Source organism: Rhineura floridana, chromosome 8 (assembly GCF_030035675.1).
Source record: "Rhineura floridana isolate rRhiFlo1 chromosome 8, rRhiFlo1.hap2, whole genome shotgun sequence".
NCBI classification, from domain to species: domain Eukaryota; kingdom Metazoa; phylum Chordata; class Lepidosauria; order Squamata; family Rhineuridae; genus Rhineura; species Rhineura floridana.
This window is the reverse complement of record NC_084487.1, coordinates 31,236,601-31,252,650: the sequence shown is the minus strand read 5'-3', so window position 1 is coordinate 31,252,650 and position 16,050 is coordinate 31,236,601. Positions and strand designations below refer to the sequence as shown.

Here is a 16,050-nt window from a genome sequence, read left to right as displayed (position 1 = left end):
TTCTTTGAAATCTCAGATTACTGCTTTTAGCACCTCGGGCAGTTCCTTGAAAGTTCAGGCTAAAAGCAGAGTGGATTCACTGCCCCACTGACATTGGAGCCACACTTGGACACATCTTTGAAAGTTTGGACTAAAACCTGGAGCGGATTCAGTGCCCCACTGACATCAGAGCCAGTAGTCTCCACTGATCCTGTCTCTGTACATAAATTTTGCTCTGCTACTTCAGTACTATCCAGACCCAAATTGCTTTTCATGGAGTTCATGGAGATGTGATTTGGCTTGCCATGTTGTTTGAAGTGGGGATGGGGGAAGCATCTTCGGTCCACCCCTTCTGTTGCCAGGGAAACAGAGGAATCAGTTCTTTCCTTGCCACATTTACACTGCTCCACTCTCTTGCTTCTCTCTCTTTCTAATATTTCAAGCCAGCTACCTGTGGCTCCAAGGTTTCTCCTAATTAGGGCTGTCATGAGAGAGGTGGTGGCGGTGATGGTGGCATTGTTGTTTCAAGAGTTTCCCAAGGCAGAAAGCAGCAGGTGAAGCTTGCCCACATTACTGCATAATCATACTGTCAAAAAAAAGTTTCACCTACAGATGTTTGCCTGCTGTGCAGCTGTTAAGAGTTGCCAACTTTAACTGACTTGGATCCTTTGCCTTTAACAACAGACAGAAATGTTGCAGTTGAAGATTTTACTACCACTCATCTCCATAGCACAGAAATATAAAAGAAAAAGCTTAACAGACTTAATTTCTGGGTGCTAAAAGTAAACTAGATGGCCCATTCACTTTACAGTTAAGATTCTGGCAATCTGCCTACTAGACCTTATTGTTTGATGTGGTTGCAAATATAATGATCACTGCATGCCCTTTGAATTGTAGTTTTACTGTTCTGATGTGACTCATGGGCCACCTTAGGAGGGTTTTTCCCTAAAAGGCAGTATATAAACATTTGAAATTAAATAAATAAGAATAAATCAGATAGAATGAAATGCTAGGGTTATATCATCACTGCAAACTTACATGGCTTCCCTTTAAGAATCCTGAGAATTTTAGGTTGGCAAAAGTGCTGGGATTTCTGTATTAAAGGTCCTTGTTCTTTCCTAACTCTCAGGATTATACTTCCCAAGCTTCTCCAAAGAGATGAAATCACTATTAAGCTAGTTTAACTACAGCTCTTTTTAGGTTTGCAGCATCCATAGATTAGGAATAGGACATAAGAACATAAAAAGAGCCCTGCTGTATCAAGCCAAAGGCCCATCTAGTTCAACATGCTGTTCTCACAGTGGCCAACCAGATGCCCATGGGAAGCCCACAAGCAGGACTCGAGCATAACATCACCTGCAGTTCCTAGCAACTGCTATTCAGATGCATATTGCCTCTGACAGTGGAAGGAGAACATAGCTATTATGGCTAGTAGCCATTGATAGCCTTATCCTCCATGAATTTGCCTGAGGACGACAAGGCTCTACTTCTGATCTATGTGTGTTCCTTTACATTGGGCTCCTACTGGCAGGAAGGGCGGGATATAAATCTAATAAATAAATAAATAAGAAGAACACACTGTTCTTCAACCTTGGGTCACCAGATGTTGTTGGACTACAACTCCCATCAACTCCAGACAGCATGGTCAATGGACTTAAGTTTCCGCCCTGGGCCCCTACTGGGAGAAATGGTGGGATATCAATCTAATAAATAAATAAGTTTAAAGAACAGTGGATTAGAACATCAGTAAGTCCTCCCCACCAATCATCACTCACAGATGTTGAATGCATGGAAAGGGTTGTGCAGTGCAATCCTATGCACGTCTACTGAGAAGGGAGACCTACTGAGTTCCATGGAAGAGCTCTTGCCTGTGCAGTTTGTGAAATGATGATTAATTCAGCTGGACCTTTCCTGGCTTTCTGTATACAGATTAAAAAGGGGGAAATAAAATAGTTTGGAATTACTGCTTCAGCCATTTTAGATTTCCTATTTTTTCCCCTTCTCTTGCAGGAAAGCAATCTCCAGGTCTGGCCTTCAGCATTTGGCTCCTGTTCAAAACCTCAATGTTGCCATCACCAACGGCCCAGTGAAGGAGCTGAGAATGGCACTAGAATGGAGTGTAGGTGTTGCTTTTTTGTTCTGGATATCTAGTGATGTTATATCCCTTCCTGGTGTAAACTGTGCAGTTGATATTTCTGGTGGGTGGAATTCTAATAACTATAGAAAAATACATTGATGTGTGAATGACTGCAGACTGTCAACAGTTTTGCATGGGGGAAAAACCCTAGTAATTCTTCTATATGTAGAAAGGATATAAAATAAGACCTGAATTAGAAAGAGCACGGGCTCCTATTTTTCTGCTACCTTTGTGGGGATTTTTGGGGGGCGGCAGTCCTTTTGCTTATTCACAGCTACACTAAAATCCTGGATGTCTATGCTGTTTTCTATTTCTTCTCCACCAGGGAAGACTATCATAGCTGGCTTAAAAATGAGCCAAGAATGTTCTTTTATAGATAATGAATGTGTCCTTGTAACCTTCTCTTTGTCTAATTGGCTTTCCTAAATGTGAGCCATTGCTATGACTTAATTCATTGGCTGAAATATGAGAGTGAGAGTGAAAGCGAGAGAGAGCACCAGTGTGGTGTCATTGTTAAGAGTGTTAGACTAGGATCTGGAAGATCTTAGGGTTTAAATCCCTATTCAGCCATGAAGCTCACTGGGTGACCTTGGGTCAGTCAGCATCTCTCAACCTGACGTACCTTGCAGGGTTGCTCTGATGATAAAATGGGGAGGGGGAGAAGAATGTATGCCACCTTGAGCTCCTTGGAGGAAAGGTGAGATAAATAACCAAAACACTCTGAAAGGCAGGACCAGCCTAGTTTCTCCCAAAATGAATGAGCAGAATAGTGGCTGCACATTTAACCTCACACTTTCAGGTTCTACAAGGGCATGAGGCTTTTTTTAAAAATGAGCACTGGGACTCAGGGGGATCTGACTCAAGTAGGCAGGGGACAACTGCCCTTGTTGCTCTCCCCATAGATGCCCCTTGGTGGAGGTAAGGCAGTAAATGCTTCTCTCTGCTCTTTTGTCATTCAAAAAGAAATTATGATGGCTATTATGATTGAGAGGTCAGTCTTGATCGATCATAGGGATCATGACAGCACATAAGAAAATAAGGCAGTCTCTAAGACATACAGGGTTTAAACATTTAAAAGTCTGTTGGCTGAAAAATAGTACTTATATATTGTACCTTCAGTGGGCTAGGAAGCTATATTGGACTCTGGAGGAGCAAGGTAATGTGCTTCTGATAATGCACCCTTTTAAGTTTTTCCTCATGGGAATGGTGGTGTAATTTACAAGAGCAGTTTAGGATCCAGCTCCATCACCCTTTCAAGGGCGTATACAAGAAGAGAAACTAGATGTCTTCCCAATTGGGTTGCAGAAATAGGCCATGTTTATCTTTAGAAGAAATCAGGAAGTCATGAAGAAAGTATATGAACTGGGATAGGGAAAGGCTGCCAGACTCTTTTAAATGTAATTATTGTTTTACATCTTCTCTTAAAAAATAAAACTAAGCAATGGCCTGGTTGCAATGGGCTACATTTATATTTATAGCTTACCTTTCTTCCGTTATGGAACCCACCTGGAAACATGCGATTCCACGGTGGTCACCCATTCTGGCACTGATCAGACCCAGAGCTGCTTAGCTTCAGCAAGGTGGTGGCCTCATGTGCTTTCAGACCATACCCTAGGACCAAGGTTCCAAGGAAAGCCCAGGAAGATCATGGAATGCTCTTCAGGGATGTAGTACAAGCATACTCCCCCACCCCCCCAAAAAAGGAAGAGTACAGAAACCACCATATTTAGATCAGTATTCCCCTGCGTGGTGCCCTTCAGATGTTCTGGAGTGCAACTCCCATTAATTCAGTGGAGGGCACCAGGCTAGGGAAGGCAAGTCTATAGATACATACAAAAATCTTGGAGCACAGACTTGCTGGAATGCCATCTGTCAAATGTGAAGAACCAAAGCCTTAACTGCTTTTGGCCATTTGCAATTCCCATAGCACATTTCATAAAAGCACCATGTAATGCCTTTGGCAAATAGTGTCTACCCATGAATTCAACCCTACATTCAAATTTTATACATGTTTATGACATTTCATGCTTTCTGATCTGCCTTTTGAGTCTGCAGAGATGGAAATGTTTGCATTAAAATGGCTCTTTGCTCCTGAATTCTGTTCTAAATAGTGAATTTCATAGTCCTAAAAGGAAGTAATTGATAGTTATCATCTAAAACCTAGTAGACATATTTGGTATATCCCTTTATGAGAGGTACAGTACAGTGAATTGTTGAGTGTCTTTTTACAGTATGAGCATGGCTGACAATGATGTTCTCTGAGCCTTCTGGAATGCTGAGTGGGGCAAATAGAAAGTGAACATGTGAATTCATGAATGTTGGAATAATTGATGTACATGTGTTATAACTAGTTCCGTGACAAAAAATCCTCCCACATTTTCCCGAGCATTGTCTATGAATTAATGAGAAAATAAATTGCAATGAAAAATTGAGATGTTGTTGAAATTCTCATAAAGTAGCATTTTTGTTGCTGCTTTTGAGGTTGGGAAGGGGTGTCTGTAGGAATGGGGGAGAAATTCAGTTCCATTTAAAGCTGAATCAATCAAATTTGCACTTTTTGACACAAGATGAGAACCATCCTTTGAAATACACACCTATTCAAATTTTGCAATGAAGTGCTCTAACCAAACAATATTACAGAAATGCATATATTAGGGGAAAGTGTGCATAAAATAAATATATCAATGAAAATAGCATACAAGAATTCATTATATTAGGGGAGGTTGCTGGCAAAAAGTGCATATTTGTCAAAAATATGTACAAAAATGTATTTATTAGGAGAAATTTGCACTAAAATGCTGAAGAATTTTCATGAGGATTTTTAAAAAATCACAAATTCCTGCAGAAATGTGGAACACTGAATTTAAGTTAGGAAAAATGAGAAACTGAAAGAACCAAATTGAATAGATTTCTATCCCCTAGGTGCCTAGTCTTTCATTCTACAAATTATCACAACAGTGGTCTGTACTCTGCAGCCTTCCTTGCACTTCAGTTAAAGCCCAGGGAAAGATATCATTATGCAATTCCTCCCTTGGGACTTTTTCAAATCAGGAAATGTGGGCAGTTGGGGAGGCTGCAGATTGCTGGAGAAACATTTAATGGACACACAAATCACCAGCAGCCACCTTGAAACAACAAGATAAGCTCAAAACCCAACACCCACTAATATTCTAACCATACCCCTCTAAAGGATCCTAAGAATGAGGCAAAATGGAATTCTCTTTTGCAGGGGGAGAAAACTTTTGTGAAACTGAAGGACAGATTTCACTGGTTATGACTGTGTCATGACTCAACCCAGCCATTGTTTTTCTTTATCAATGTGTGCAACGGACGTTCGGCAAAGAGAATATCTGTTGCTCCATCAAGGCTAATTCCAAAGTTATGTTTGGGTCCTAAAGAATGCCAAAGGAGGGAGTTTTTAAAATGTTTATTATATATCTTCTATGAGGAAATGGCTTGTAGAATAAAATGCCCAACGCGTTTCAGCCCAATAGGGGCTTTCATCAGGGGATTTTAGTTGCTAAAAACTCTATATGCGCCAAAAGTGTAAAATGTCAATGCTGCAGCAATCAAATAAATTATTTGCCTGTAAAAATCATTCAAGAATTTATTTGATTGCTGCAGCATTGACATTTTACACTTTTGGCGCATATAGAGTTTTTAGCAACTAAAATCCCTTGATGAAAGCCCCTGTTGGGCTGAAACGCGTTGGGCATTTTATTCTACAAGCCATTTCCTCATAGAAGATATATAATAAACATTTTAAAAACTCCCTCCTTTGGCATTCTGGGTTTACACCCCTCCTTTTTTTGCATGTTATTGTATGCCTTCCACTTTTTTTCTACTTGGGTCCTAAAGAGTCAAGTTGAAAAGTCTGTTAAATAAAAGAACATGGGGCTTTTTTCATATTGGTAAAGTTCAGACACAAGGCTTGCACATGGAACATAGTCTTAAGACTTGCAGATGGAACAGGGTTTTAAATGTGGCTTGAAAGTTTTATAATTTTGTTTTTAAAAAAGCGCTTTATGGTTCTAGCTGCAGTGGGGGGGCTCTTACATTTTGAAAAGCAGATTGTGAAAAAATGTAATAAATAATCAAGCAAACACCCCTCATGCATTCATTCATTGGCGATCACTCATGGCCAAGTAAGATTGTCTTCCAAGATGTTGGAAGACGCCTGTGTGTCAATTTGTTTTATGTGGGGAGATCGGTGCACGATGATCAACACACAATCTTGACAGAAAAAGGCTTTGATCCAATGGCATGGATACCACGACGATTGGAAGTCTTTTGTCTGCTGCAGCCTTCATCTGCCTTCACAGCCATTGTAACATACCCATTGTTATCCTCCGCCTGTTCTGCCGTTGAGGACTTTCTTGGATCGTTCTTTGTCTGGTTCCTCTCCCTTGACCTTACTGCCATGGGTGACCCTGCTGGGAGTACATGACTCCTGATGGCATCACTCATAGGGTTAATTGGAACATGCAAGCCCACTCACCACTGCAAGGTGATGATCCAGCAAGGGGAAGCAAACACCAAAGAGTCCTCAAATGGTGCCTCTGACTTGCAGGTGGTCTTGGTAAAACAAGGGAGATCCTGTCTTAGCATGTTTTATGCATGCTTATACAAAGTAAGAACCATTGTGTTCAATAGGGCTTACTCCCAGGAAAGTGTGCATAGGTTTGCAGTGTAAGGACACATTAGTAGGGAGAACCTGGACCATAGTTTGAAGAGAGGTCCTTACATTTTTATCTTGGGCAGTCTTTTTAATAAGCATACTAGTAATTACTATACAGAAGGCTAATCTCCCTACCCATCAGCTAATTAAATATAATATATTATTATCTCAGGAAAATGCAGTGAATGGTGAACATCTCTGGCTGGAGACGAATGTTTCTGGGGACCTCTGTTACCTGGGGGAGGAGAGCTGCCAAGTCAAGTTCTCAGTGAGTGTTACTTTTTTCATAACTTCTATTGGACCATTCATATGATCCTATGTACACACAGTGAGCATGCTCAAGGATGGGTGAGCAGGTTCCTTCAAGTATTCAATGAATGTGTTTAGACAGTGGAGGAGGGCGGGCGGGGCACAATGCCTGCTACTATTATGCTGCTCCCTTGTGTACATATTCATTGAATGCACAGAGGAGTAACAGCATAATTTGGTGACTTATGTACGATCTGTACTATCCATACACATGCAGTGAGGGACTGTGTGTATAGCACAGGCTCCCCTAACCTGATGCCTTCATTATAGGTTTCCCATAACCAGAATTTTCTGGGTGCCTTACAGTAAAAGGTTAATAAACAAAAAAAATACGAATACAGCATAAAACCATGGGGCAACAAAGAGAAGATGAATAAACATCAGTAGATACAGCCAAATGATCAAGGAGCACAAGCAGATCTTATTACTGTTCACTCTTTCAGTTGAAAAGGTTGTTGTTGCCCTGCTCCTGGTGCTTTCACCTTCTGAGGTGAGATGGACAGGTACCAGGGACAGGATCTTGTCTGTAGTGGCACACAGATTTTGAGGTATGCTCAGAACTGGCATCAGCACCTGGTATCCTTGGGCAGCTGCTGTTACTTGCCCTGGGACCTCCTTAATTCCCCCCTCCCGGCCTGGCTGGCACTGTGAGCAGTACCTGGCAGCTCAATTTAGCAACCTTGTACAGTTGAAACTAATTATAATGCATCTCACTGTACCATGGATTTGGGTATACTGCGGGTATGATAATGTCCTCCGAGTAAAATACTTTATACAGTACAACAGTTTTCACTATAACGCGGAACCCTTTGTCCCTGGCGTTATAATGAACTTTCACTGTAATTTCCCTTAATACCCCAGCCTAACTTTGCTTTGGGACATTGTATAAAATTTAAACGATAAGTAGCTCCAGTGTTGTTTGGATTGCTGCCACTGCAGCCATAAACCCGGCAGGCCCAACTAACCAAAAAGAGGACTCGCCAAAGGGCACTTTGTCCAGGGCCCACAAAGATCATGACCTGGCCCAGGATGGCTCACCAGCTGGGATGAAGCCACTACACTAGCTTCCCAGCCGGTAAGTCGCTGTTGATTATGGGAGGGGTGAGGCAGCAGGGAGGCTGACATAGTTCAAACACACCAGCAGGAGTGCTGGATTGACTCTTCCAATTTGTTTGCACCATACTGACCTCCCCACCACCTTGGTTCCTCCTCCTGGTAAGCAAGGCCAACCCACCTGCCAGGAAGCTAACATAGCAAGCAGCTTCTGCCAGGGCACCCTCCTTGAGCAAACTGATTTTTAATTACTGGTTAAAGCCTTTTCAATTGGTTCAAAACGTTTTGGCAATTTAGCTGAATGTTTTCTTGTATTGATTTTATTTATAATTCATGTGTTTCTTGCCTAGCTACTGAGTAAGTTCACTTTGGAGCCTCTAAAAGTGGAAAGGCCAAGGTATAAGCTTTTATTTTCTTAACAAACAAACATACATTTTCCAATTGTACTTGGGTCAACCAGGAACAGAATATAGGACAAGCAAGAAAATTTCCCACTGTGTTACCTGCTCCTGTACTAACAAGGATATGGGCACTTTTTAATATACATATATTTCAGAAATCAGCTCTTCGAAGAAAGTGTGGTGCTTGTAAGATTGTAGTCCACAATGCATGCATGGAGCAGTTAGATAAGGTAAGATGGTGCCATCTGCTGGGATATTTGTGGCAAGGAACAGACTTAAACAACAATCCCTGTTACTTACATATTGTTATTATATATGTCATTTCAACTTCGAAGGCCAATGCCATGTCTCTTCACCATAGTAATAATTCTCTATCCATCGTAAACTATCCCACCTCTGCAAAAAAGAAAGATAATGTGAAGAATCTTCTTGTAGGGATGAAATCTAGAAGAGTAGCCATATTCATTATGAGGAAAATGAGTCTTCTGACACCTTACAAAACTACCCAATGTTTGGTAGTTCAAATACAATGTGATTAATTAGCCTCTTGTTACGAAAGCTCATTCCACAAAACTAATTATTGGCTTTTATGCTGTCCAAAGGGCTCCTGGATATCATTTTGTGTTTGTGTGAAAGTGTATGCAAGTTTTGTGTTAACACAGAAATCGTCAGTGGGTAGAATGAAGATGAGCAGATGTTGCTGGAGTCAGATTACCGGGTGGAGTGGCCTTCATTTAGTCTCACACACACACACTTCTTTTTTTGAGTATGAAGTCCAGGAGGTCACAGATTGGTATCCATAGGTAATATTCAATGTTAGTCCTACTCAGAGAAGACCCATTGAGGTGAATAGCCATGACTACTGAGGTTTATTTATTTCAATGTGTCTATTCTGAATAGGACTTAGTCGAATACAACCCCATGTAGGTATCCTATGAATCTAGAGGAGTGAGGTATCGTCATTATTTTCTTCTACCAAGAACAAAGAGAGCTGTGGCACTTTAAAAACTAACACACTGATTGTAGCATAAGCTTTTGCAGTCTGGAGCTGACTTTGTCAGATGCATGAAGCAGAATCCTAAGTCAGTGTGTGTATCATCAAAATATACATGGTTTCTTTTTTATATTACTGTATAGGAAGAAAGCGTCATCATATTCTAGCAGAGCAGGAGGTTCTAAAATGAAAGCTGGCTGGCTTTTCTTGCTGACCTTTATCAGGAATAACAATCATTTCCTCCTACAAGTTCATTACCAATGGCATCTTGGGGAGGGCCATATGCCTACAGATATATAAGATTCTAAAATAGCCAGTTTAGTTAGTTTGTAAAGGAAAGAAATCCCAAGGTCAATCTCCCTTAAACTTTATCGTGTGGCAGTGGTTAATCCATTGCCTGGCTCAATGCCCAGCATCTAGGATGAATTTTAAACAATACAATTACAATTTAGATAGCTTTCCTATCTTGGCAAGATCTATAGAAAGGTTAAAAGCTCAATGGTAGCATTTGAGGCAGTTTAATAGCATAGAATGGGGAGTGCTGACATGCATTCTCCAGGCCACATGTAGGTCAAGAATACTTATATATTTTGCTTGGTCACAGAATCCCAGCTTTCATTATAAGAACCAAAAAAACTGTCTTACTAGGCTTCACGATTACAAATATCTAGACTTTGCTCCTGTGGGCTTGTGTGTCACACAGGACGTTCAGCAGAGATGGGGAGCCTGTGGCCCTCCAGATGTTATTTGACTCCATCTCCCATCAGCCCCAGCCAGCATGGCCAATGGTCAGGGATGATGGGAGTTGTTCAATGTCCCTGATGTACAACATTTAACTTCTTCAGTGTCACACAGGATGTACAACATACTCAGTTGAGGACACTTAACCATATCAGAAGCTTTATGTATTGGAAGAGTGTGTATTTTTAATGATTTCCAGCAATATGCTCAAGCTTTATATGCCACTGAAAGAGACAAAGACCTCAGAAGTTTGGATTTTACATATGTTTCAGGCATTCTGCCTAGAACAGTGTTTGAATTGTGTATATATGCATATCTGTCACTGCCAGGAGAGCACAGACTTTGCTAATGGAAATGATTTATGAATTATGTTAAATATCTTGACAGAAAAGCTTAGCTAGCGAGCTAATTGTGGCTCTCTGCTTCATCATATGTCTTCAGAAACATCGTATAACTTGTGGATGCACTAATTTTGTTGTCCATAATACAAAGTTTGACAGGCGTAAAGGTTTTTGTGGAAAGTATGATCTGTAATGATGAGCAAGTGACTCTGTGGGATTATCGGAACATAGAAAGCTGCCTTATGCTGGGTCAGACCATTGGTCCATGTTGCTCATTACTGCATACACTGACTGGTAGTGTCTCTCCAGGGTTTGAGGCAAGGGGCATTCCCAGCCCTACCTGGCGATGCCAGGGACTGAATCTGAGACCTTCTGCATGCAAGGCAGATGCTCTGTCACTGGACTACAGCCTACCACAATCTCTTTCAGCTTTCATCTGTTTGGTAGGGGTGGCCTGCTTCATTATGGGGACAGTTCTGCCATCATTACTCCTTGGTCTCTAGTTTTACTCTGGTTTGTTTGTTTCCCACCTGGCAGATTAACTTTCGGTGCAAGCCAACTTTCCGAGAAGGCAGTTCTAGATCTCCAAGGGAGGTGAGTGGTTTGTGAATGTTACCCTTGGATCTCTTTGGAGGTTTGTGCCCCACATGCAGGTGCCCCATATTTTGGAGGGTGGGGAAAATATTTTTTCAGAGCCGGTGGAGCTTTGGAAACTGTTGCCTTCCTTTTCGCTTCCTCCGGGCACTCAGTTGCCAGGTTGCAAACCAGAGAGTGCTCATATGCTTTACAAATTCCCAGTAGAACAGACATGTGTGGCTTCCACTGCCTTTTGCTCTGCCAGTCCTGCTGGGCACCCTTTTCCTCATCTCCTGTGACATGCAGGACTTGAGGTGTGCCACCTGGCAGATCGAGAGGGAGGGAAATTGCAGAAAAGAGAAAGAGAACATACCAGGACAACAATGAAGACAAAAAGTCATAGGTGGATTTGAAATGGTTTAAATGTGTTTTAAGAGGTTTCTTTAGGGGCTGGGCCACGTTGCTGTGAAGCACCCATTTCCCTGGAGAATCTATTTGTGCCCTAACTACTGCACTGGGATGTCGGTGGTGAACAGGACCAACTCAATGTAATATTCTTAAGTGGATCCCTCCTGAATCTACTCACACAGTTGCACACATTCCTGTTAACCACATGACACAGCAGACACCAGTAGAACACCAAAACAGTTGCTTTATTAAGCAGGAGATAAATAGCCCTGGACTTTATCAGACAGCATGCAAAATTGTTTGAGCTGTCCCTTGGGAAAAAAAATGGTTCAGTTTTCCCTGGGGATGGAAGAAAACAAACAGGATCAGAGTTTTATGAGCATTCTCCAGGATTAAATCTGGGAAACGCAGCACAAAGTAACAGAGGTGGTTCAATGGCTAGAGTAGAAGGTGTTATGAAATATTTATCCAAAGAGTTAGGTCCTCTCAAAGTGAGAGATGATGGACCTGGGTCTCTAGAGGGCCAGGCTTGTTCAGCAAAGTAGTCTGGGGAAAGTATCTGACTGAGGAACAGACAATATTGTAGATCAAAGTGGCAAGGTGTAATTAGTACTAGAAAAGCAGTCCAGGCCATCTCAGCTGCAGGGCAACGTAAAGCCAGGAAGTAAAGGGGGGAAACAAGGGGATAGTTTATTTATTATTTATTTATTACATTTATACCCCACCTTTCTTTTTATGAGATAAACCCAAGGCGGCTTACATATGGTTCCCAGGCCGTCTCCCATCCAGGCACTGACCAGACCTGTACTGGCTTCATGTGCCTTCAGACCATGGCCTGAGGTGTATGTGGTAGGTGTCTTCTTGCACAAAGGCCTTGTCTACAGATGCAGCAGAATAAGGTGGAAGAATCTTCAGGTGACAGAATGGACTGTACCACTGCAGACTGTAGGAGATTTCATTTCTGAATGCTTCCCCATGTAAAATACTCTCGGTACACAAAAAACTAGCACAGCATGGTTCTAGTCCACTGTGCTACCTGCTATGTTAGTTTTTCACTTGTAAGGTTTTTTACCTCAAAGCAGGAGAGTATTTAACAAATATGGTTTCCCATCTGCACCCAGAAGTGGGACACTCCATTCTACCACCTCATCCATGCTACGATATGTTGCATCTTCTAGGCTAGGCTGAAGTCTACTAACAGGAAGGCAGAAATGTTGTATAGGCACAGGAAAAGGAAGTGCCCAAACAGAGCAGTGGCACTCCTAAAAGTCTGTACTGGTCTCCTACACCTTTGCCTGAGAAGGGCCCTCTCACAGAGCAAGGCATTTTGGGTGAAGTGGCCTTGGAGAGCACCTGTTTTCTTTCACAATGTATTACTCTGAAGTTTTAAACCACAATTAGTGCAATCATGGCAAATACCACTTTATTGTTTATTCACTGACGAGATTTATATCCCTTCCTTCCTCCCAAAGGAACCCAGGTTAGCAAATGCTTCAGTGATTAAAAATAATAAAATAATCTAAAAATGCATTGAAAGCATTTAAAATGGTTAAAACCATCTAAAAGCAATTAAATGCAATAAAACAATTAAAACATTTTTTTAAAAAAAGATGTAACCAAATCATGTGTCGGGATAGGCCAGCTGAATCAGAAAAGTTTTCAGCGGATGTTTAAAGTAGTACAGAGATGGCACCTGCCTAATGTCAATATTTATTATTTATTTATTACATTAGTATTGTGCCCTTCCTCCCAGTGGAGCCTGGGTCAGGAAACAACCAGCCATAAAACAATAAAAAGAAATTTAATTTTTTTTACTACAGATGCAGAAAGATCTCTACTAAAAGGGGTTGTTGGAAGAGGAAGGTCTTCAGTAGGCCCTGAAAAGTCAACAGAGACAGCCTTTTAATGGGAGCGCGTTCCAAAGCACAGGTGCTGTCACAATAGTAAATGGTGCAACATTAGACAGTATTTGCCAGCACACGAGTATAGTGGTGCTGTAGGCATTCATCAAGGTCACCTCACCCATAATATCTCACTCTGAGGAAGAGCCCTATCTGGAAGTGGAATGTGGAGTAGGCCACGGTGTACAGGAAGGTTCTAGCAGCTGGTCTGCCCTGCCTCTGGAGGCAATTCTTGGTTCTGGTGACTGACCACAGAAGGGAAGGTTAGAGCAAAGCAAACAGCCAATAAAGCTATTTAGACCCAAGGAGGCCTACAGAGATTCAGTGCCTGAAAGGGTCCAGCCCAGCTCCTGCAAGGCCTATAGTGCAGCTAACACACAGGTCTGCTGCCAGTCCTGAGGGACAGAGTTGAGAATACTTGTATGGATCAAGACTTGGGAGATGGGTAAACATGGAGCAGAAGAAGCTAGCAGATGATTTGGGGAGCAGGCCCAAATCCTTTGAAAACCATCTGGTGCAGATATAGCCTAAAAAGCCTGGGACTGAGAAGAATTCCACTTTCAGTAACAAAAGTGAAAAGTTTCCCCAAATGCCTTACTCTGTTTTCTTTTATGGAACATCTCTTTGGCTGCATTCACACCATACATTTATTCCACTATCATTCCACTTTACAGTCATGGCTTCTCCCAAAGAATCCTGGTAAGGGTAGTTTGTGAAGGGTACTGAGAGGAGATTCCTATTCTCCTCACAGAACTACAATTCCGGAAGTGGTTTAACAGTCAGTCCCTCTTTCCAGAAAACTCTGAAAATTGGAGCTCTGTGAGGGGAACAGAGATCTCCCAATAACTCTCAGAGTCCTTCACAAACTGCACTTTCCAGGATTCTTTGGGGGAAGTCATGACTAATAGTGGAATAATAGTGGAATAAATGTATGACGTGAATGTGGTCTCACTTATGTGTGCGTCAGAACAGCTGACAATGTCTGCCCCTTCCTTTGTGACTGCCTTCCAGCAATGCCGGGGCTATCTTTATGCTACCATATGTAACGAGGTTTGAAATGCAAAGTTCTACATTGGATGTAGGCCTGTGTTTTGTTTTGTTAATTTTATTCCATGCTTCTGCTGCCTCCCCCTGCAGAATTTTGTTCGACATCACTGGGTGCACAGGCGGCGGCAGGAGGGGAAGTGCAAGCAATGTGGGAAGGTAAGGCCCAAGGCATTTTGCCGCCTAAGCCTACGACAAGATTCCTACCCCCCAATTTCACATACAGACGTCAAGCAGACTGACAATTTATTTTATTTACAAAAATGTTTATACCACCAACATTAAGAAAAAATATCCTGGCAAATCATCAACAATAAAATTACAAGCATAAAAAAGTACAAAATACATTACAAATCAGCTGACTTTTCCACCCTATGATATTTTTGTTAAATTACTTAAAATGCCCTCTACATGTAAAGCATATGGAATTAGTTTCGTATCTCCTAGCGGCCGCAAGAATATTGTATGCTAGATATTGGAGAGTATGATGAGGAAAGAATGGAGAGAAAAAGTTTGGATTATGTTGTAATAGGTAACTTGAGGTTTCAGGAAGGAAGAATGAAATATGATAGCTTTTTGGACAAGTGGAAAACATTTCTTGAATACATTCAAAACTACGGTTTTGTATCTGGTATGTATTCAAGATGTATGATGTTTTGAATAAGCTGTCATATTATGCCTTATGTACTGCCTTCAAGTCGATTCCAACTTATGGCGACCCTATGAATAGGGTTTTCATGAGGCTGAGAGGCAGTGACTGGTGCAAGGTCACCTAGTGAGCTTCATGACTGTGTGGGGATTCAAACCCTGGTCTCCCAGATCGTAGTCCAACACATATTAGGCATTGTAAATATAGTTTAGTTTTAATCATTCATAAGCTATATGATAGATATGGTGAATAATTTTTTCTATTTTGATAATTTTGTATTTTCTTTCTTTTTCTTTGTATATATCATGGCTATATTCTTTCAGTGTATTTTTAGTTCATAAAGATAAAGAATGAAATATTTGAAATTAAAATAATTTCAAAAAATTGGCTGATCAGTGCATCAACATAGCTAGATCATCCCTCAGGGAAACCCTGCCTAAACAGATGCATTTTAAGCAGGTGTCTAAATGTCAATACTGTAGGTGCCTGTCTGATGTTCATTGGAAGCACATTCCAAAAGGCAGGTGCCACCACACTAAAAACACTGGTGTTAGTGGACATGAGATGAACGTCAGGAGAGTACAGCACTACTAAGAGTGTCTCTCCTAAAGATTAAAGTGAACAGGCAGGGGTGTACAAGGTAAGGCATTCCTGGAAGTAAGCAGTTGAATCTTATTTCAACACTGGCAACAGGATAGCATCCTTAGTGCACCTGAGGGCAGCAGGCTAGTTTAGAGGGTGCATGTCAGGCCTGTGGCATGTAGGCCTTCTCACCAACAGAGGGGAATAGTTGTTGTTGTTGTTGTTGTTGTGGCTTAGGAGGAACAGCTGGGGTGTTG

The 16,050-nt window shown here is 41.5% G+C and overlaps 1 protein-coding gene across 3 annotated transcripts in view; it reads left to right on the top strand.

Annotated features, from left to right (window-relative positions):
* The window catches only part of DGKI (diacylglycerol kinase iota), a 260,829-nt gene that overhangs the window by 44,423 nt on the left and 200,356 nt on the right, over positions 1 to 16,050 (top strand). For 2 of the 3 annotated variants that reach the window (XM_061638750.1, XM_061638751.1), the window contains exon 1: positions 2,055 to 2,098. In XM_061638750.1, coding sequence (XP_061494734.1) covers positions 2,081 to 2,098 — 18 coding nt within the window. In that variant the 5' untranslated portion in view covers positions 2,055 to 2,080. Of the gene's footprint in view, positions 1 to 1,989; positions 2,099 to 16,050 lie in introns of those variants that run through there. The other variant, XM_061638752.1, reaches the window with a different exon arrangement.